The sequence below is a fragment of the Temnothorax americanus genome, unplaced genomic scaffold (assembly GCF_048541705.1).
Source record: "Temnothorax americanus isolate GAGA-0224 unplaced genomic scaffold, ASM4854170v1 Scaffold8, whole genome shotgun sequence".
NCBI lineage: Eukaryota > Metazoa > Arthropoda > Insecta > Hymenoptera > Formicidae > Temnothorax > Temnothorax americanus.
The window spans coordinates 4,872,351-4,893,812 of NW_027509802.1; the positions used below are offsets into that span (position 1 = coordinate 4,872,351).

The 21,462-nt window shown below is 37.4% G+C and overlaps 1 protein-coding gene and 1 long non-coding RNA gene across 7 annotated transcripts in view; one reads left to right on the top strand and one right to left on the bottom strand.

Moving 5' to 3' along the window:
* LOC143907298 (uncharacterized) overlaps nt 1-21,462 on the bottom strand; it is a 192,712-nt gene that overhangs the window by 24,449 nt on the left and 146,801 nt on the right. The window lies entirely within an intron of this gene.
* The window catches only part of LOC143907290 (serine/threonine-protein kinase SIK3), a 199,086-nt gene that overhangs the window by 18,949 nt on the left and 158,675 nt on the right, over nt 1-21,462 (top strand). For 3 of the 6 annotated variants that reach the window (XM_077423971.1, XM_077423969.1, XM_077423970.1), the window contains exon 3: nt 20,440-20,605. The exons of the other annotated variants lie outside the window; for them this stretch is intronic. In XM_077423971.1, coding sequence (XP_077280097.1) covers nt 20,440-20,605 — 166 coding nt within the window. The remainder of the gene's footprint in view (nt 1-20,439; nt 20,606-21,462) is intronic. 6 annotated transcript variants of the gene reach the window in all.

A 21,462-nucleotide genomic window follows, 5' to 3' on the forward strand; every position in this document is an offset into this window, starting at 1 on the left:
AATTGTAAAAATCTCATTAAGGGCCTTGGCACATAAAAAAACTTAAGCAGTTAAACTTAAGCAGTAAGAAATCAACGGTATGGATTCGCTACCGCTTAGGGCCGTGCCTTAAGTTCTTGACTGTGATTGGCTGATTTGCTTACTGCTTGAGTTTTACTGCTTAAGGCCTTAAGGCCTTAAGCCAGGCCTTAAGGCCCGGACACATAGAAAAACTTAAGCAAGTAAGACTTAAGCAGTAAGCAAATCAGCCAATCACAGAATTTAAGACATAACATAAGCGGTAGCGAATCCAAACTGTTGATTTCTTTACTACTTACGTCTTAGGCTGCATCCTCATGGAGAGAGAAATAGCGGAACGGAATTAAAACAGAATCACTCTGATTGACTAATCTCCAGGTGGGGGCTCTTAAGCTGGGATATTAACCAATCAAAGTAATTTCGTTTTAGTTCGGTTCCGCTATTTCTCTCTCCATAGGGATACAGCCTTACTGCTTAAGTTTTTCTATGTGCCTGGACCCTTAGTCAATAATTTACTGTTTTAAGGTTATCGCCACACAAAATTGCATAGGCTGCATAAGCATAGCATAAGACCGCTGGACCAATGAGCATTTTATGTAAATTAAGCGCAGCAACGCCATGAAAAACTGGATGACTGTCCCCGATTGCAACTACTTCCTTTCTGCATTAATTGCAAAGGAAAGCACCTCCCTACGTCTCCAAGTTGTCCGGTTTTCATCAAACAAAAACAAATATTTACAATAGCTGCTGTTGTGAACATACTAGAGGCTTGTGCCAGGGTAACCCAGAACCCCCTGGCTCCTCGACTTTTAACTTTACATTTGGTTTTCCTTCTCTCTTTCCGATCTCGAATAACACGTTTCCATCCGGGAAGTCCGGCGTGAGCACGGCGTACCAATTTTCCCTGCAGACGGGTAAGCTACAAAATAACGATTCCTTTAATCATAAAGTCTCATACGCTTCAGCTCTCTGGGGAGCGCAACAGGGTAATCCAGCGGACAAAGTGGATTCGCCCTTTTTTAGACCTCAACGTGATACATCTTTTGACCCCGCGACAAAAAGTGTTCTTATCCGTAATATGGCGCAAGAAAGTGCAATTTGACTTTGGCAGCAAAAGCTGCGAGAAGAGCGCGATGCTCTACTTATATCTCTTAATGGTAGGTCAGAAAGCGTCAACGGCTCTCCATCTTTCATTTCTGATAATTTTGAATATAATAACATACCGTCAAATTATACGGAAAACAAAAACAGTTTTACCGGGACTAATCTTTTGCAAGCTCTCATTACGCTAATTAACACATTTCCAAATTACTTTCCCTCGATCAAGGACACTCAGCTTTTCTAGACTTTGCGTCAACTCGGCGTAATCTTGCAAGGACTTTGCGGGAACTTCGGGCATTAGAATGGATTCAGGAGTTCCGAATTCCAAAGTTTATCAAGGTTTTAGAACACTTTATTGCCGTACACAAAAAGCCAGACATCGAAAGACTCTGTGAGTCTCACGACGTCTGTATTATTCTGGCAGAAACTTGCCTCACGCCCGTACATTCCTCCTAAATTTCTGGTTTTAATGTGGTGCGTAGAGACAGGGTATTGGGGAGGCGGGGCATGGCGGTTTTGTCCGTAACACTATCTGTGTATCTGAGATCAATTTGACAGGAATGCTAGATTCTTCTATGGAGGCTATCGGTCTTAAGTTTACGCTAGAAAATTCCAGCACAGTTATCATAGGCGTATACAGGTATCCCAATACTCCGTGTTTATACAGCATTTTGCAAAAAATTTTTAATTTGGCTGAATCCTTCAAATATTCCATAATTTTGGGAGATGCCCATCATTCTTTGTGGGGGGTTCATTACTCCAATCCGGCGGGCAATGTACTAGTAGACCTGCTAGACAAAAAATCTTTTTCTCTGCTCAATACTATGATCCCAACTTACATACCTCTTCCGGATAAAAAACTCCATTGTTAATTGACCTAGCTATCCGCAAGTATCGTCCCAATTTCGGAAATTCGAGTCTTCCGGGATACTTTGAGCAGCGACCACTGCCCGATTCAGATCATTCTCAGCCGCAAGGTCAAAACAAGATCCGTCTTTTCTTTTATGCAAGTTTACTCATCAACAATTTAAAAATTTTGTCAAAACTCTGGAGAACAACTTAGCAAACATCCAGGAAAAAGTTCTCAATTGGGGTGATAATGAGCTCTTACAACAATATAAAGTCTTTACCGAATTCTTGCAAGATTCGGTGATTAACTTCTTTACACCTCCTGTTGTATCAATTTCTTGATATCCGCGACTCGTGTCGCATGCGTATGTGGACGCTATTACTATTACTATAAATGGTCGAATAATGAAAGACACTTTTTTAATTTTCTGTATGTATTTAATGCGTGCTGTTGTGACGACTCTTCGTTTGAGACTTTCGCGTATACAAAGAAAAAGTCTTGACTAGACTCGCCGGTCAGTGTTCGGCCGACAGCGCTACCAAGTAGCAACTAGCGAAATAACTAGCGCGCGAAATATAGATCTCTGTAGGCGGGTTACTTAAAAACTATTCGTACGCAACACTTCCAGTTAGAGATTCAAGAAATTTGAATTACATCGTAATAAGGACGGAACCTGTAGTGGTTCTCCCTTAACTTTTTAGTAGAACAAAGATTGCTCGGCAGCGGTTCGAGCCAGAAAAGTGGCGTGTAAGAACTATCGCAAAGTGCTTACGATTGAGAACTACCAAATAAGTGGTAGAAACAAGGAAAGTATTGAGAAAAGCTAAGTGGGAAGGATGGAAGGGCTACTGTTCTTTGCTTGATCATTTGATTCTAACCGGTAATATACGGAAAATGATAAAGAGATATAGAAATCGCAAACTCGCCACTGGTAACACTAATGTTTCTCCAGACAATAGTGCAATTGAGAACACAATTGCCAACATATGCTCTCCCTTCTGTTCAAATTCTCCAGTTTAAATACCTGACAATCATTTTAGGGAAAACCAATATCTATTGTAGCTTAATAATTCCTTTATATACAAGGAGTTTTACATTGCACTCAACTCTTCTCATGGCAATTCCAGCCTTGGTATAGATCGTTTTGATTACAAAATACTTAAAGCTTTCCGCTCTCTTTAAAGAGACTATTCCTAAGGATTCTCAATAACCTATTCGTGGAAGGATGTTTTCCAGAGACAATGGCTTCATTCACTAGTATATTTAATCCCGAAGCCTCATGGCAAAGGTGTACGTTCCATTGCTTTCACTTCTTGCATATTAAACTCCTTGAGAAAATGATACTAAATAGAATTTACTAGGCCATGTTTAGACAATCTCACTATTTTCACCTTGGAAGTTCACCGGAACTTCGAAGGTTGTCCTACGGCGGCAGCCTTCATTGACATTAAGGCAGCCTTCGATAACGTTATTCCTGAGATTTTGATCAAAGACTTAGTTGATGCCAACTTTTCTAAAAACATCTGTACATTTGTTTAGAACCTAATCTCTCAAAGAAACGTTCAGTTTGTTTTGGACGGTAACCCCACCCCACCTAGAATTTCTCGTAAAGATACCCCGCATGGGTCGCTTTTCAGCCCTGCGTTATTCAACTTTTATCTTAGGCTAATTGGAAACAAATTACATCGTCACACTAAGATACTACAATTTGCGGATGACATTGTCATCTATGCATCGGCTTCCAGTCTTAGCAAGTTTCTCAGTTTGTTGGAAAAATTTTTGGCTAGTATTAGGGAATATTTGACAAATCGAGGTTTTGAGATATCTCCCACTAATAAGTCACAAATGATTTTTTCAAAAAGCGCTTCGGCCAATTTTAGACATTATTACATTAAGTTCGGTGATGACATTATTAGGTTTGCGGAAACAGTGAGGTTTTTAGTGTGGTATTGGATCCCAAGTTGACGGGAAAGCCCCTTATGGATTATATCATTGACAAAGCCAGGAAAATTGTCAACATTATATTTTCTTTGAGAGGGGTATGGTGGGGCTCACCTACAACTACTTCTATGTTTACCGTGCCATTCTGAGGGGTTCAATCGAATATGCCTCTCACATGTTTGCATTTACATGCTACCCCAAATTTCACTGATTAGAAATAATATAAAATAAGGTCATCAGAGCTTGTCTAGGGTATAGAATTTCCACCCCTATAAATACTATATTGGCAGAGGTCAAGGAACCCCTCTTGAAGTTACGATTGAGATATTTAGCCTCCAAATATCTGTTCAAAATCCTATCGATCACTGACCACGCCGTAAGCAAAGTACTGTATCAAATTTTAGACGCTATTCATGATAACGTCGAGGCAACTGAGAATGTCATTCGAAACTTCCCTCTGATTAATCTCTTCCAACAAGTCACTTCATACTCGCTTCATCTCCACCAATCAATTTATCCTACTCCATTCCAACATTCTTACAAATCCACCCTTTTTCTCCACCTCACTACTACCCGGGAGTCGATCTTTTTAGCATTTTTGAAAGAGTTTCTAGATTTTCTGTACAAAATATATTTGATGAAACCTTCGGTCCAATTCTGAAAGACTCCATTGTTTTCTACACGGACGCTATCCGCAAGGTTTAAGTTTGGAGCGGGCTGTCACGTTGGTTCCACGTGTTACTCACCGCAGCTACAATTAAGCCTTAAGTACAAACTTCCATCTCAGGCTTCAATATTCACTGCAGAAGCATGGGCCATGTATAACGCGGTAATAACCTCGCTTGACCTCGGATCACCGAAAATAATTATCGTCACCGATTCTAAAAGCGTTCTCGAGGCACTTGTTAACCAACTTAGTTGTAAGTCCAATTATTTAATTTTTCTTACTAAATCTAGGTTAGAAAGGGCATCAGAGTGCGGTATAAACATAGAATTCATATGGATCCTCTCCCATAAAGGGATTGAGGGCAATGAAATTGTTGATAATTGTCACATACGGATATATTCTGCAAAGCTAAGGAAGAACTAGATTTCAGCTTTCACAGCTACTACTTGTGTAGCGCGATACAAAGGTTCTCACTTTTTCCAGAAAATTTACATTAATGCAGCCAAACCATGGTACTACCACAAATCAAATCTTAAACGCGAAACCATTGTTACGGTATCTCGGATTAGAGCCAACCATTACAACGTAAACCACAGGTTGTACAGAAAAAACATAATTGACAACGGATTATGTTTCTGTGGGAACAATGTTCAGGACATTAACCATTTGATTTTTTGTTCTTTAATTACATCTGGCTGGGCCTTCAGCCTACGCACAGCCATCTGCTCGCTTAAAGACTCTCGATGTCGTGATATTTTTGAAGTGTTACTAAAGCCGACAAACAAAATTTGCCGACATCATAGCTTTCTGTAAGACCGCCGATATACACATATAGGCTTTAAACAACTTGATGCGTTTCGTGCGCCGCGCGCTTCTCTCTCCTCAGCCCCTTTTGCACCTCTTCTATGCATACAAAAGCGTTGCCAATCAGCTTAGCTCTCGCCTTATTCGTTACAAATAGATACCGAGTTGGCCATTACACAGTTATAAGATACTGGCCGTATTGCTCTTTGAAAAGAGGCAAGAGCCGCATCAGAACAAGAAGAAGGTCAGGTTAATAAAACAAATTTAATAGCCTAAGTTACACCAATTTTATTTACTTCTGATAAGGCGTTTAGGAGAAAATAAGCTCAAAACAACGAAAAAAGTAGAAACTTGAAATTGCGTAGATGCTAAGAGTGCATTAATGAACAGGGACATCATTTTGAACATATTTGATAATTTGTTTAAAAATTATTTTTCTTGATGGCAATTGTGAGCGGGTGATAATGATCAACGAGCGATTGCAAGACAACGTGGCACACACAATATATTTTCTGTAATAAATGAAGAAGAACCCAAGTTACATATATATACACGAATGCAGTGTGTATATATAGTATATATTAATTGTTATTCTATATACTGGCGAAAGAAATTTATTATTCTATATATAGGAAACATAGATTCGTATCGCGTGTCGATACAAGCGTGGTATATCGATCCTATCGAATTGAGATCACAAGATCTGATTGGACAGTTTTAACACCCCCACTTGAGCTCGAGTCTTAACAAAAAAATGCTAATCAATTTTCAAACCCATACCCTCACGACACAAATTATTCTTTTCGCTGAAAACACCTTTAGTCAAAGAATCTGCAATCATTTCACGTGTATTTAAATAATGCAAAGAGACAACTTTATCATTTATTTTTTTTGAATGAAATGAACTCTAGTGTCTATATGCTTCGAACGCGCCCGATATGCACTATTTTTGGCGGATTTGATTGTACTCTGATTGTCCGTGTATATCACTGTAGATTCTTTGACCAACTCTTTCTTGATCTCCTTGAGTAAGTGACGAAGCCAGATGGCCTCTTGAGCTGTTGCTGAGACTGCTATGTACTCTGCTTCATTGGTAGATAAGGTAACTGATCTTTGCCTTTTGCTATTCCATGTTATTGCTCTACCTTGCAATATGAAGACGTATCCTGTCGTCGACCTTCTATTGTCGGTGTCGCCGGCCCAATCGGCGTCGCTGTAGCCAATCAAGTTGGAGTTACCATCACGTGAATACTCTAATTTGTAGTGGATGGTCTCTTTAAGATATCGATAAACTTTTTTCAACGCTCTCCAGTGCGCTTTGCCCGGGTCGTTGGAGAAGCAACTGAGCGTCGTGATTGCGCAAGCTATGTCGGGCCGAGTGCCTTGGCATGCGAACATAGCACTTCCCAGCGCCTGCCTGTATGGAATCCGCTCCATCTCTGATCATTCTGCTGTCGTCTTCTGCTGACATCTCCTGGCTTAATTTTTGGTTCGGATCGAGGTACGTCATCGATGGATTCGCATCCCACATGTTGAATCTCTTCAGTATTTCTTGAATGTACACTGACTGGTCGATTGAAATCTTGCCTTTTTTTCGATTCCTGATGACTCTTATCCCCAGTAGACTGCTAACTGGTCCCAGATTCTTCATTTTGAATCTATCATGTAACTTCTTCTTGATCGTGGCTTTTGTGGACTTGTCATTTGTCGCAAGGAGCAAGTCGTCGACGTAAACGCATATAATTGCGATTTTTCTTCCGCGTATATATATGTATATACCTTGATCGACACTTGACTTGACGAATCCGATTTCAGTGAGAGCAGCGTCAAGCTTGTGATTCCATTCGTAGCTGCCCTGCTTTAGCCCATAGAGTGCTTTCTTGAGACAGCATACTAATGACTCATTACCCTTGACGACGAAACCCTCGGGTCGCTCCATGAATATTTCCTCCGTCAGGTCTCCTTGTAGAAACGTTGTGATCACATCCATATGGTCCACGTCCAAGTCATATTTGGCCGCAAGAGCGAGTAGAAGTCTAATAGATCCGTACCTCACGACTGGTGAGTAGGTTTCTCCGTAATCAATGCCTTTGACCTGTGAGTAACCTTTAATGACAAGACGAGCTTTATGTCGTTCAATTTCACCGTTGGAGTTTTTTTTTCCTTTTGAAAACCCATTTGTTCTTCAAGGCCTTTTGATCAGCCGGTAGCTTGGTTCCATAAGAGATCTGTATTCTTTGGCCATAGCCTTTTTTTATTTAACGCTATCAGAGCTTTTGAGGGCTTCTTTAATCGTAACTGGATCAATCAAGGTCTCATCCGTTGCCTTGTAGCTCACGTAGTCAAACTTTCTTGGTGCTGGTTTTCTCGAAGATCTCCTCACTTGCTCGGCGGGTTTCTGGAGTGGCGCGGTTTGGCGTTCGTCATCTCCGTCATCGCCGTCATCGCCGATTCCGACGAGACGGTTACGGTTGACAGGGAATCTTCTTCCTTGGGCAGTGCCCCCCACTTCATCGAGGACTTCTATATCGTTGACTGGAATGTTGGTCTCGCCCTTCATTTTCTTCTCTTTAGGTTCCTTTTTCTTGCGATCACCTTCCAGGAAAACGACGTCTCTGCTCTTGATTATTTTTCATGACGATAACTGGTATAGACGATAGCCTTTGCTTTTTTCTAGGTAACCGAGGAAGATGCATTCCTCTGATTTCACGTCCCACTTCTTCCTCTTCTCCTTTGGCACATGAGACATGGCACGACATCCAAATACGCGTAGATGCGATAAGTTTGGTCTCTCACCAGTCCAAAGCTCTTTTGGAGTCTTGTGTTGAAGCGCCCTCGCTGGAGAACGGTTTATCAAATAAACCGCGGTCGATACTGCCTCTCCCCAGAAGTTAGTGTCTAGCTCTGCATCGGCTAAGAGGCACCTGGCTCTCTCCACTATGGTACGGTTCATCCGCTCAGCGAGTCCGTTCTGCTCAGGCGTCCTAGGAATCGTAGTTTGGTGACGAATTCCCGATTTTCGTAGAAAGGCTGAAAACTCTTTATTTATAAATTCTCTCCCATTATCCGTGCGGAGAACTTTTATTTTCCGTTTTATTTTTTGCCATGCTTTTAAAGTCCCGAAAACTATCCAAAGCTTGAGACTTTGTTTTGAGAAAATACACCGAAGTTTTTCTTGAGTAGTCATCGATCAGCGTCATGAAGTACTTTGATCCACCTATTGAAGTTTTTTGCATTGAGCCGCACAGGTCCAAATGCACTAATTCTAATGGTCTGGATGCTCTCTTCCCTGATCGAGGAAATGGTTCTCGGTGTTGCTTGCCCTTCAAGCACGTAACGCATGGCTCATTCGTAGGATCCTCGAAGCTAATACCTACGCCATGTTTGTCCCTGAGTAGCTTTATCCCGGACCGTCCAAGATGTCCCAGCCGTCGATGCCACAGTGTGAACTCTCTTTCTCTTGTTGACCACGGTAGGAGATAATCCCAGCTCATGTTCCCTGTTGGCGGGTGAACAATTTGACGCTTGGCGAATTCTGCTTCGCAATGATAGGAAGAGCCGACATCGAAGGATCAAAAAGCGATGTCGCTATGAACGCTTGGCCGTCACAAGCCAGTTATCCCTGTGGTAACTTTTCTGACACCTTTTGCTGAAAACTTTTCAAGCCAAAAGGATTGATAGGCCGTGCTTTCGCAGTTTCTATGCGTACTGAACATCGAGATCAAGCCAGCTTTTGCCCTTTTGCTCTACGCGAGGTTTCTGTCCTTGCTGAGCTGGCTTTAGGAGACCATGGACGGACAATCAAGACGATATGTGTCATTGATGCGAGACGCCGTCGCCATCGGCTCTTTACTTTTGTCCGTTATCACGCATTTCTCCTTTGTAAAGGTTACAGTATAACCTTTTGAGGTTATCTTACTGACAGAGAAGATTCGCTGACAGCTCAGGTACGTACAACGTGTCCTTGATCTTCAATTGATCCGTTGAGCCGTTGACTTGAATTACCAGATCAATGTCTCCCTTGCCCTCCACCGAGAGCTTCGCGTCATTGGCGACCTTGATCTCCGTATTCTCACATTTTTTCAATTTTTTGTACCACTCCCGTCATGTGGGAAGACGCTCCGGAATCGATCAACCAACCTTCTGCTTTTCCCGTCGCATTTCCTGTGAAAAAGGCTTTAGGCTCATTTGTCTTCTTGTTTTTCGACTTTTTTTTTAGGATTTTGGCGCTATATGACCGAATTGATTACAAGAAAAACATTTTACCTTTTTCTTCTGCTTTTGCTTACTGAGAAATGCAGCATCGGACTCGCTACTCTTTGGCTTAGCACTGCCACTTCTTATCTTCTGCAGAAGTTTCGTCTTGATTGAATCTCCGGTAATTGGCATACCAGAGCTTTCAAGCCCCATTATCATTGGCTTGTAACTGTCCGGAAGCCCCACGAGCAGCAACGTACCGATCCACTCGTCCTTTACCTGCAAGCCTACGCCGTTGAGTTGATGCGCCGTTGTGATGATCTGGTTGACGCATTCCTCCACTGAATAATTTCCTCAAAAGTTCGACTTTTTGTGTTAGGCCCGTATCATCGAATATTTCCTTTAATTTCTCCCAAGCTTCTTTTGGCGTTTTGGTCCTTTGCAGGTGAATGTAATTCACAGGATCCACTGAAAGTATTATTTTAGCCCGCGCACGTGTACACTTTTTCTCGTCTGAATTCACGCCACGTACACAGTGCTACAGGTCCTCAAGTTCCAAGTAGCTTTGCATCGCAAACTTCTATGTCGTAAAGTTTTCGCGACCGATTAACTTTTCTATAGGAGATAACGCGTGTGTACTTGTTTGACTCATTTCTGGGAGCGATTTCTGCTTGCACGAAGGAAAGTCCGGGCTACACGACACGCAACGGCGTTGCGAGCTGATCACGCGTCGGCCACGTGTAACTCGGCGCCGGCGAAAATCTTTCCGCGATCACTTTGCGATAACTTCGCGATCAAGATATCTCTCACACCGTAACTCTCACAGACTCGTTTACGCAGTTACTTGGCGATAAACTGGGCCCATAACCTGATGGCAATTGTGAGTGGGTGATAATGATCAACGAGCGATTGCAAGACAACGTGGCACACACAATATATTTTCTGTAATAAGTGAAGAAGAACCCAAGTTACATAGATACATGAATGTAGTGTGTATATATAGGAAACGTAGATACGTATCACGTGTCGATACAAGCGCGGTATATCGATCCTATTGAATCGAGATCACAAGCTCTGATTGTACAGTTTTAACATTTCTCTTACTTTTAATAAAATTGTTGTTCTTCTGAATGGTCTTATTAATATAATGTTTTTCTGGTATTATTCCTTTGTGTATTATTCCTTTTTTAAGTCAATTTTTTAACGTTTTAAGCGTTTTTGGATCTAAGTTTATAGGATCTTTTTTGTTCCAAATTTAATTTTTTATAAGACTGAAGTTTCTGTTTTTTTTTTATTGTTTTGAGCTTATTTTTTTTTAAACACCTCATCATAATTAAATAAAATTAATGTAAATTAGTTTGTTATTTAATTATCTATCAAATTTATTTCGTTACTTTTCTTTAATAAATGAAGGATTTTAAAGTTATTTTTAAAAATTGTAAAAAAAACGTGATTTTTTGAAGTTTATTAGCTATAACTTTTTAATAAAATGTTTTTGGACCTATATGATTATAGGAACTTTTTTGCTCCAAATTCAATTTCCTATAAAATCCTGAAGTTTTATTGACTTGACCTGGAACACTTTCTATAAGAGTCAATTAATTTAATAGTCACAAGTGTTAAACAATAAAATCACAAGTCAGAATTATGAGTTATGACAATTTTCGTTGTTGGTAAATCGTGAAAATAGAGTCCCATGTTTAAAATGCAGTGTAGTGTAAATGTAGTCACAGAATGTACGGACTAAATTATTGGTCGATTTTTTACTTTGACAAATTATTTTAAAACAAATATTCAATAAGAGGGCTGGCGAACAAGCTAGGTGTTTTTGCTAAATTCTAATATTCTAATGAACAACACAGACGTTTCGGCCTTGAATATGGCCTTCCTCAGTGTAAAAAAACCTTGGTCGTTGATAAAGTCGTTACATTGAGTATAAAAATAACGGAACCTAACATTGTTATAATTTAATAGAGAAGCTAAATGTCATTACATCAAGTATTAATTTAACAGAGTATGGGCGCTACTACTTTTATTATACGGTATTCTACCTTAGTCAGCTATGCTTATTCTAACTTAGCCAGCTACTGGTGCGTGAGTAGGAGTTGGCCCAAAGGTTGTGAATCGCAAGGGGTAGCAAGGAAGATGACACAGATTTGCATTTAACGATTGATATATATTTACACTATATACAACTGTGAATGTGTCAGTGTTTGTAATGTTATTTGCTTGAGAATGATTCTGCCTCCTGTCGGTTTGGTCTGCGTGGCCGCGTTTCTTCCTTCCTTTTTTGGGCTGGTTTCTGTGAAAGTTGAAGGTGTCCGTGCGCCTAGGAAGTTGCGCTAGAGTCTTTGATTTATGCTGTGGGACCGGCGTTTGTCACGTTTCGCGTGGTCGATAGGGGACTCACGCCGTGGTAGTGACCGAGCGCTTTGATTGGCCCGGAACAGCGGCCGAGCGCTTGAGGTGGTTAAGGCCGAGGAAGCGTTTAGGCGCTCTATGCTCCTGGCGACTGGCGCCGGGAAGATCTGCTCGAGCCCGTAGGGGGTCTCCCTTTATACTCGTCGGTGCAAAACTTAGAACTCGCGAAGCTGCCCCGGCGATGCGACGCCTAGCGGCGTTGCTGCGAACTGCCGGTATTGTAGGCATCGCGCAGGGATGTATCATTGGTGGCGCGAACCGCCACACAGAGAAACTAACGTTGTTATAAATTGATAGAAGTCGCTACATCGATTGAGATACTCGCTTACATTTCTGTCTTTGTGTGTGTCTTTTCTGTCTATCACAGTCACTGGTAACAATGCTGATTCCATTCTTGTTCAATTATTTAGATAGCGTCAATAAGTCGGTAGAGGAAAGGATCTATTTTTACCGTCCAAGATTGAAGCACGCTGACAATCCGAATGTCCTTAGATTACCATATAATTAGTTGTAGTGATTTATATGTAATGAATTGTATGTGATGTGGATCTTAATATCTTAATTTATCTCCGGGAATACAAGTGTTTCAGTCGTTGGTCAAACGGCAAATGCGACAGTCGGAAAATGTAATGTAAAAATAAAGTGAAGGGATGGAATATAGGAGGGGTTAAGAGTAGAGTGGAAGTTAAGGAGGAGGGAGTAAACTAAGTATTGGGAGATATGCGTCTGGTAATAATTCTATGTCACTTTGTTAAGGCCCTCATTCTGTCTTTTTATATGTGCCATCTCAGAAATGAGTTTTATAATATATGGGTTTACTATCCAAGATTTTAACCCCTTCTCAATTTAATTTATGGTCTTTTTAAGACGATGTTCAGAAATAACAGATGGAGAACGGCTTTTCTTCGTTAAATTCGATTTGTGCTCTTTAATTCTAGTTTTTAACTGTCTTTTAGACTGGCCAACGTATGTTGCATCACAATCGCTGCAACTTATTTTGTATACGATTCCACAGTGTGCTGATCTTTCTAATTTATCTTTGCCAGTTATAATAAAGTTATTCTATTTAAATGGAATCGTAAAAGCCGGATGGAACTTAATATCTTTAGCCAACGTTGTGAAGTTTTCTGAGATGGATTTAATGTATGGTATTGTAAAATTAGGAGTCTTATTGTCGATAGTGAGATTGTTATGTAATTGTATGTTATTATAAGAGTGGTATTTAATCCTATTCCTAATAGTATTTTGTTTTAGTGGGTGCTTTTATATTCAAAATAATTGTCGTAGTGTTAAAATATAAAATGAAAATACACCAAAGACTCCTATTTTGTATTATTTTATTTATAATTTAATATTAGAAAGCAAATATTTATTTCAATTTGGCAGCTGTCAAACAGCTTATTTTCATTCTTGCTTACCTATTGAAAAACATTTTTATTGTAATGTACGTATGTCACAAGAATTTTCATGATATTTTTCTCGCTTCTGATGTTATTAATCCAAGATGGCTACAGTGATTGAATAGGAGGCTTAATTGCAAACTTAGAAACTATAATAAGACTCATTCGCTCTAACCTTTTACACTTTTAGTATACTCAACCTCCTTTTCCTTTTGAATGAATCATGACTCATTCTATTTCGTATTTCGCATTTTTTGCCATTTTTTTGTACGTTTGTAAAATCAGAATGCGAGAGTCATTTGACAAATCTGATACATCAAATTTATTGAAAAACATCTAAAAATACTTGTATAACTCAAAATGTATTATTGTGCTGTTAATATTAGCTTGTTGAAGTCATCCTTTAATGTATATGTAGTAACTAACGGATCTATAATTTTCATGACTCATAACATTTAATCATATAATTTAAAAGAAAATGTTTTAAGTAAAAGTTCTTTAGTTTTTTAATCAGACTACATTATTTTTTTTACACCAACCACACATTTCATACAGGAAGTATGGAAGCAATTTAAAATTAAGTTGTCCTCTATTGTCTTTTTCTCAAGTTTATGAAATTTAATTTTAACATATTTAGAAAGTCTTCTTGTAACGAGAAAATTATCAACTGATTTATATGAAAGTATTCCATAATTATATATATATATATATATATATATATATATAATTATGGAATACTTTGATATAAATCAGTTGATATATATATATATATATATATACATATATATATATGGAAAAAACAATTTATATGGAAAGATCTTATTATGCGCGAAATTGAAGCCTTCCTGGGACTTGTCAAATGTACTTGTTACATATGTAACAGCAAAAGAATTAGAAAGCGTAGAAAGACAGGGAAAATTTGTGTCAACTGTGACAAACCAGTTTGTGAACAAGCATACATTTTTTTTATACATTTGAAGGGTATAAGGGAAAAGCGATCAATGTCCATTCGGAGTAATTTCGGGAAAAACGCAATTTTAAGTTTGAAGACATTAAATATCTTAGTTAATGAAGTTATTGAAAAAATTAGTAAAAAATTTAATGATTATTGGAACGTAGCCTTAGTATTTGCTTAGTGTTTACATTGCATGTTGGACTTTGATGATTCTTTCTCACAAGCGCATGGATTATGATCGTTTTTTCCCCACGGTACGTCTTTCGGCTTTATTTTGCAATGAATTATAATTGTTCTTGATCAAAACAGATAATAATTATGAAAGTTCTTTGAAAATGCCACAAAATAACAGGATCAGATCAATTTTAACAAAAAGTGGATTTTGATTGTTTCTCCCTTGTACTCTTCATTTAGTAAGTGCAAGGCTTGTTATTAAAATTAATAAAAAATTGAAAAACTTTTTTAAATAATCAATTACCAACGAAGGAACATTAAGCCGTAACTAGGTGTTAATGTTAATTTAATATAATTTAAATTACAAACGTTTCGGTCACATATGGGACCATTTTCAGTGTCGTACAATTAACGCAATTGGTTAAAATCGGAATTTTTCAAGTAAAACATTTTTATTTTTTATAACATTTACAAATTAATTGTTTTTTTTTTACTACCTAAAAATAGATTTTCTCTCTCGGTTCATCAATACAAAATGCTTCTGGGTACCCATGGTATTGAATAGGTATATGTCATGTTTCATGACCGAAAACTCAAAATTTTTTTAAGACATGTTTAAATAAACGAGTAAATTTACGTAAAATTGTATGTTGAGTATCCGAGATCGTTTGGCGATATTTTGAATGGAAACCACCGAAATTTTGAAAGAAAACCTGAAATGGGTACCCGGTCATCCGGGCACCTTGGTATTGAGAAGAGTTAAAAATTTTTCTTACTACCTCGGTCGAAAGTACGTACTTTCGGCCCCGGTTCTACGGCAGAAAGTCTCATTTTTATGCCTTGGTTATACTACATGCGCGCCATCTAGAATAGCGGGAGTAAAAACTTAGTTGCGTGCACTGGCACTCAATATATGACAAGATCCCTACCACAATATTACCACAAACCCAATTCACATCGCCCCAACCTCTACTTTTACTTTCACTCGTATAACCTAAAAATTTGTTATTTGCCTGCCCCCGACCAGCAGCACTCGCTTCGCTCGTGCCGCAAATGTCGGGGCAGGCATCAATATCTTCAACACACACATGTCATTCTTCCGTACTTTCGACCAGGCAGCAAGAAAAATAGTATACACTACACGGGCAGAAAGTTTGAGAGCTCTGAACTGCGCGCCATCGTGCTCGAGGCTTCGCCTCGAGCACGATGGCGCGCAGTGCAGGAATCTCAAACTTTCTGTCTTTGTAGTGTAATATACTATTAATGTCACCTAATATGACCTTGGAATTGTTACGCAAAATTAAACTGACTTTATCATTTTGTGTCCCCTTCAAAACCAAACAACTTTTGTTCGAAACATTTTTTTTTAAAACGTGATATTTTTCATATATTTAAGCATATTTTTGAAAATAGGACATGTATATAACATTATCTTGTGTTGTACCATTGAATGTACAATGCAAAAAGCTGGTAACAAGAATTTATTTTTAATGATAGGAGTACAACATTGAGCGCGATGCGCACCGGTCGCGCGTACCACAAACGGCGGGCACTTGTCAAATTATAATAATCGTTTGTATTGTTCATGCGTTTCGGATTTCAATCTTTCTCGGAGGCACTCCACGTTTCATTTATAATATGTATGCAAATAAAATACGATAAGTGAGCGTTAGTGACTGGGCGAACTCAGAGCGATTGATGTATTGGTTTGGCGGTTGTTAGAGCGACTGATTTCACCGCGGTCTCGGATATCGCGGATTCGGCGATCTCCCCCCGGTTCGACAATTCGCGCACGATGCCCACGCGTAATCGGGCCGTGCGGCATCAACCGTTACAAGAGTATATAATACATACATCCCGTTATATTTAGATTGTATTAGATTGTATTATATTCACCGCCATGACGGTCATTGGTAACCGACGCTGTTTTTTGTTTACGTCTTGTTGACTATCAGTGACCGTCAAGTGAGGCAACAGTCAGATAAATATTATACCATATTTTTATGTAACTAAAGACTATTAATTTAACACTATAAATTTAATACAGTAAAACTCCTGTTTAGGGGAGACACCTCCAATGGCCATATCTTTTACATATATTATAGAGGTTCTCTTGATAAGTAAACGTTAAAAGGTTTTAGCTTTCGTTCGTTGTTTATTAAAAAATTGTTAATAAAAAAAATATAGAATAGTGTACGATACGAATGAAAAGGACGTAAAAACAAGTAAAAAATAGTGCAAATTAGAAATTCGCACTTGGCTTCCTCATAGAGGAAGTGATGTCTTAAGATCACGGTCTTACATACAGGTCTCTCAACTCTGATGTGTGTATGTGCCAAATTTACCGATATTTCTATAACTCCAGAACTAATTAACCAAATCTTAACGAATTGTATATGAAATAGGGGTAGAATTTTCCGGGGAGTACTATAGAGTGTATAGTTTTTTGTTACCGATTTTCTGGAAACCGTTTTTTTTTATTTTTCTAATTCTTGAGTAAAAAAATTTGACGAAGCACTAGAACCCCTTGATTATTAGCAATTTTTATTCATTCTATATATTCTTCAGTTTCTCTTCTACCCCTATTTCATATATAATTTTTTTAAATTTGGTTGACTAGATCCAACTTTATACACAATTAAAGGTTTATATACGAACTTACGAAAACAAAGCTTCCTCTATGAGGAAGCAAAAGTAGTCTCGTTTTTCACACTTTATACAGTTTTTAATTTTATATGCAAATAGTATTGTTTAAACAAAGATAAAGCCAGTTTTTGTAATAAATCTAATGGATACACAGAACTCATGTTTCTGTATTCATCTCAAAGAAAGCATGGAGGGATTTATTAAAATATTTTAAATAACAATTCTAGGAGATAATTTATAAAATACTAATTGCGTGTACCGTAGCAACAAATATTTGCTCTCATATCTCTTCACAATCTTTCTGTGTATGAACTCATATTTCTGTATTCACAAAATTAGTAGTATGGTTCACTATTTGCTCTACACAAAGCTGCTTTTGATGCTTATCATTGGCTTCTTTTATCGCCAGTTTCTCGCTCTTCCAGAGCAAATTTCTGGCTGACAAAGTTGCTAGCGTTAAACCATTTACACGTTACTGGTAAACGATATTAGGTTACCAGTTTTGGAGAGAATTTAGTAAAACTCGACAATTAGGGCCTGTACGAGAAATTAATTGGGAAGAGATAAATTTTATTTATCCTTGCCCCCTGAATCCAAAACTGTTGATAGAAGTTGGGAGTTGTTGCTTATTAAAAGTTATTAACAAAGAAAATACTTATATAGACAGTGGGTTTCGTCCCTAATGCGGAGGGCTCCACCTCCAAAAAAACTAATCTAACTCAACTCAGTTATTGTATGGGTGGATCACACATGTATGATCACAAATACATTTTTCCACCTACACAACAATTGGGTTGGGTTAGATTCCCGAGAAAAAAGAATTAGATCTGCCGAGATATGACCAGATCTGGTTCATCAGATCTGGCCAGATATAATTTGATCTGCAAATTGTCTCTATCTGGCCAGATCTGAACAGATGTAATCAAATCTGAACTGATACAATTTGATCTGCCGAGATATAATTATTTACCGAATGTATTTAGATCTGCTCAGATATAATTAAAAATTATTGTTAAGGACTTGTGTTGGTTAGTATATCGAAGGGTAGGCGTGAATACAATTAAGCAATTTATTGTAACATTACACAATTACGAAAGAACGGATACTTATACACGACTCGCCATCGTCGCCATATTGGCTTGCTGAACCGAACTGAACTGAACTCGTCGCACGAGCGACCTCCTCATAGACTCTATAAAACCTAGAGGGTTGTAATAACTAAAAAGTTCACTATGTCTTTAGAGAAAAGATTCCTGTGACTCGCTCTATCGAAAAGAAAAAAAAAGTCAAATACGAAGCAGGAAAATACTCAACAATTATGAAGGGATCAGTTTTTTGGAGACGTCCCACAGGGAGACGGAACCAAAGTAGCAATATGACGTCTAAAGACTTATTGACGTTAGAGACGTTAGAGACGTCAAGACGTTATTAATATGTCATTTGACGTCACTCTGCTACCTGGAAACTCACGTAGCATCCACGTATACACTTTTCCATCTACACAACAATTGAATTGAGTTAGGTTAGTTTTTTTTTTTTAAGTGGAGCTCCACCCGCAGTGATCATATACTTGTAATCCACTCACACAACAATTGGGTTAGGTTAGGTTAGTTTTTTAAGGTGGAGCCTTCTGCAGGGGCGTGGAATCCATTGCATCCTCGCATACACTTTTTCAACCGCACAACATTCTTTTATTTTGTACAAAACGTATCGAATGAGCATAATTTTATCAATATTTGAGACGAGAAACTGTATAAGTTTTTCTAAAGAATTACCTTTTTAATGACCAACGACCCTCAATCTTTACAACATTACTCAAAGTGACGACCTTGATAACATATCTCAAAATTATGGAAATTGAGGGTGATTTCTTAATACTAAATATTTATACATTTTATTTTTATTTTTATAACAATATCTTAGAAAATACAAGCAACCTCAAATTTTATCAACAGTTTTGGATTCAAGGGGCGACATAAATACATAAAATTTACTTTTTCCTAATTGATTTCTTGTATAGACCCTAATTGTCGAGTTTTACCGAGAATTCTGTTAGTTATGACCATCTTGCGCATGCGCAGAATACCACTATTCTTTAGCCACCCGCTGATTCATTCGCTACCGTCTTGACACAGAGCTTTTCTTGACGCTGTTACTAAAGTCATCCAGCTATTTGCTTGACGAGAGCGTTAAAGTTGGACATGTTCAACGTGGACACTAAACGCGACTTTAAAATTTTAGACGCTAGCAAATAAAAAACGAGCACCTAGAAGTTTTTACCAGCGAATTTGCTGACCGAATTAAGATGCTAGCTGAAAATGAATAAAAGGAGTGCCGTAAATAAGCACCCCAATGAGTAATATTGGAAAAGAAACGCGTGAGCGCGAAGGGAGAGCCTCTCCCCCTGCCCTTCCATTCCGAATAATTTAATCTAATCAAACCTATTTCTGATTTAAAACTGAATTTTCCGTCCACACGTTTCTTTTCTAATGTTACTCTCAATCATAATATCAAAATACACGCAATGATCAAAGAAATTTAAATTTATAAATTTAGATTAAACTTTTGTTTAAATAATTGCCACCGGTTTTTTTATATATATACCTAATATTTATTATTGTACGGTTCACGTATGTATGTAAATACATTCTTAAATGTACACTATGTCAGAAAATTACATTTTACTTATTAAATTTATTTTGTTAATAACTTTTTTAATAAACAACGAGCGACTAAAATCGTTTGAAAGTTACTCATAAGGAGAACTTAGGTACTTTGGAACACAACGATATGAACCATACATTAACAGTTTATAAGGGGAAATCCTCTGAGTATACTAAAATATTATTAATTATTGGCCACAGCCATTTAAGATTTAATAACAAAAAAATTGAGTATCGTGTATAGACTATTTTTTCCAGCTTTTTTTCTTATAAAGTAATAATTCTTTAATTATTTTGTGAGTGATACAGCATTAAAAAATTAAAAAATTTTTAAATCAAAATTTTATTAACGTTTTATACAATATAACGTTAAGAATTTGATGGATAAGAAGTATATTAATTAACAACTAATTTTTTTTAACATAAATATGTACATACTCGGGCCAGCGTTCTTACCCGTCTCAATAAGCTAACGTCTTACCACGTTGCTACACGCTGCTATGAAATTTGGTTTTACTACAATGATCTACAAATACAGAATGCTCAAATCTCTTTTTGTTAATAACTCTTTAATAGCTGATCAAAAGTCAATAATGTTCTAGGTACTCAGGAAATCCTCTCTTACACACTGTTAATATGTGGTTTATATCCGCGTTCCGCAGTTTACAAGTTCGCCTTGTCAGTAGGATGACTTCTATAATATATGTGAAGGACAAGGTCATTGGAGATGCCTCCGCTAAACAGGAGTTTTACCTTCAATACTATAAAGTAAGTACTTCATTGTACTTTTTAATATAAAATTTTTAATTGGTATAAACGGAAAGTCATCTAAAATATATTTGACAGGAATGATGTTTTTTTTGAATATTGAAAGATGTAAAGTTCTTCAAGTAAGAGTTGGGATTAGGACTGTTACTCTTCGACAACTTCGAAGCTTTGAATAATTTAAACTTTTGAAGTTTACGGTGTTTTCGAAGCTTCGAAAAATACATTTGCGACATAAGCGACATAATTGCAACATTCGAAATTTTTTTCGGATTTTGTCATATAATTTTATAAATGTGTGCCTATTGCGGTACTATTACTATTGTATTAAATTAATAATTGTACAGTTTTGATTCTTTGAAGCTTTGAAGTTTGCATGTCGAAGCCTTTAAAACAAATCACCAGTCTTAATTTGGATACCACCTGTTATTTTCAGACTAATTATGATGCACTTTTCAAAAATGTTTATAACAGTTTAGTCTATGTAATTTTAATCTATGCAGTTTATATTAAGGGGATATTTGTTCAAAAATACCTGAAAAATAGATAATTTTAAAGATTTTTTGTTTATGTAACTTAAACGAAAAAAACTTGTAGTTTTGCATTTGTTTCTATTTTATTATTATTTTTATCGAATTTTATATAAAAATAACCAATATTTATTAATCTTGACGTTACAACTTTTATTTTTAATGATTGAGAAACACTGTACGTCTATTATCGTATATTATTAAGACGTATATTATAAAAAAATTGATTTAAAAGTTATTGAATTACTTACCGTAAGATATAATTATTGTTTTTTTTTGTTTACTTTTAACATAACTTTAATGTATTATACTTTGGATTCTTTTAAGTTT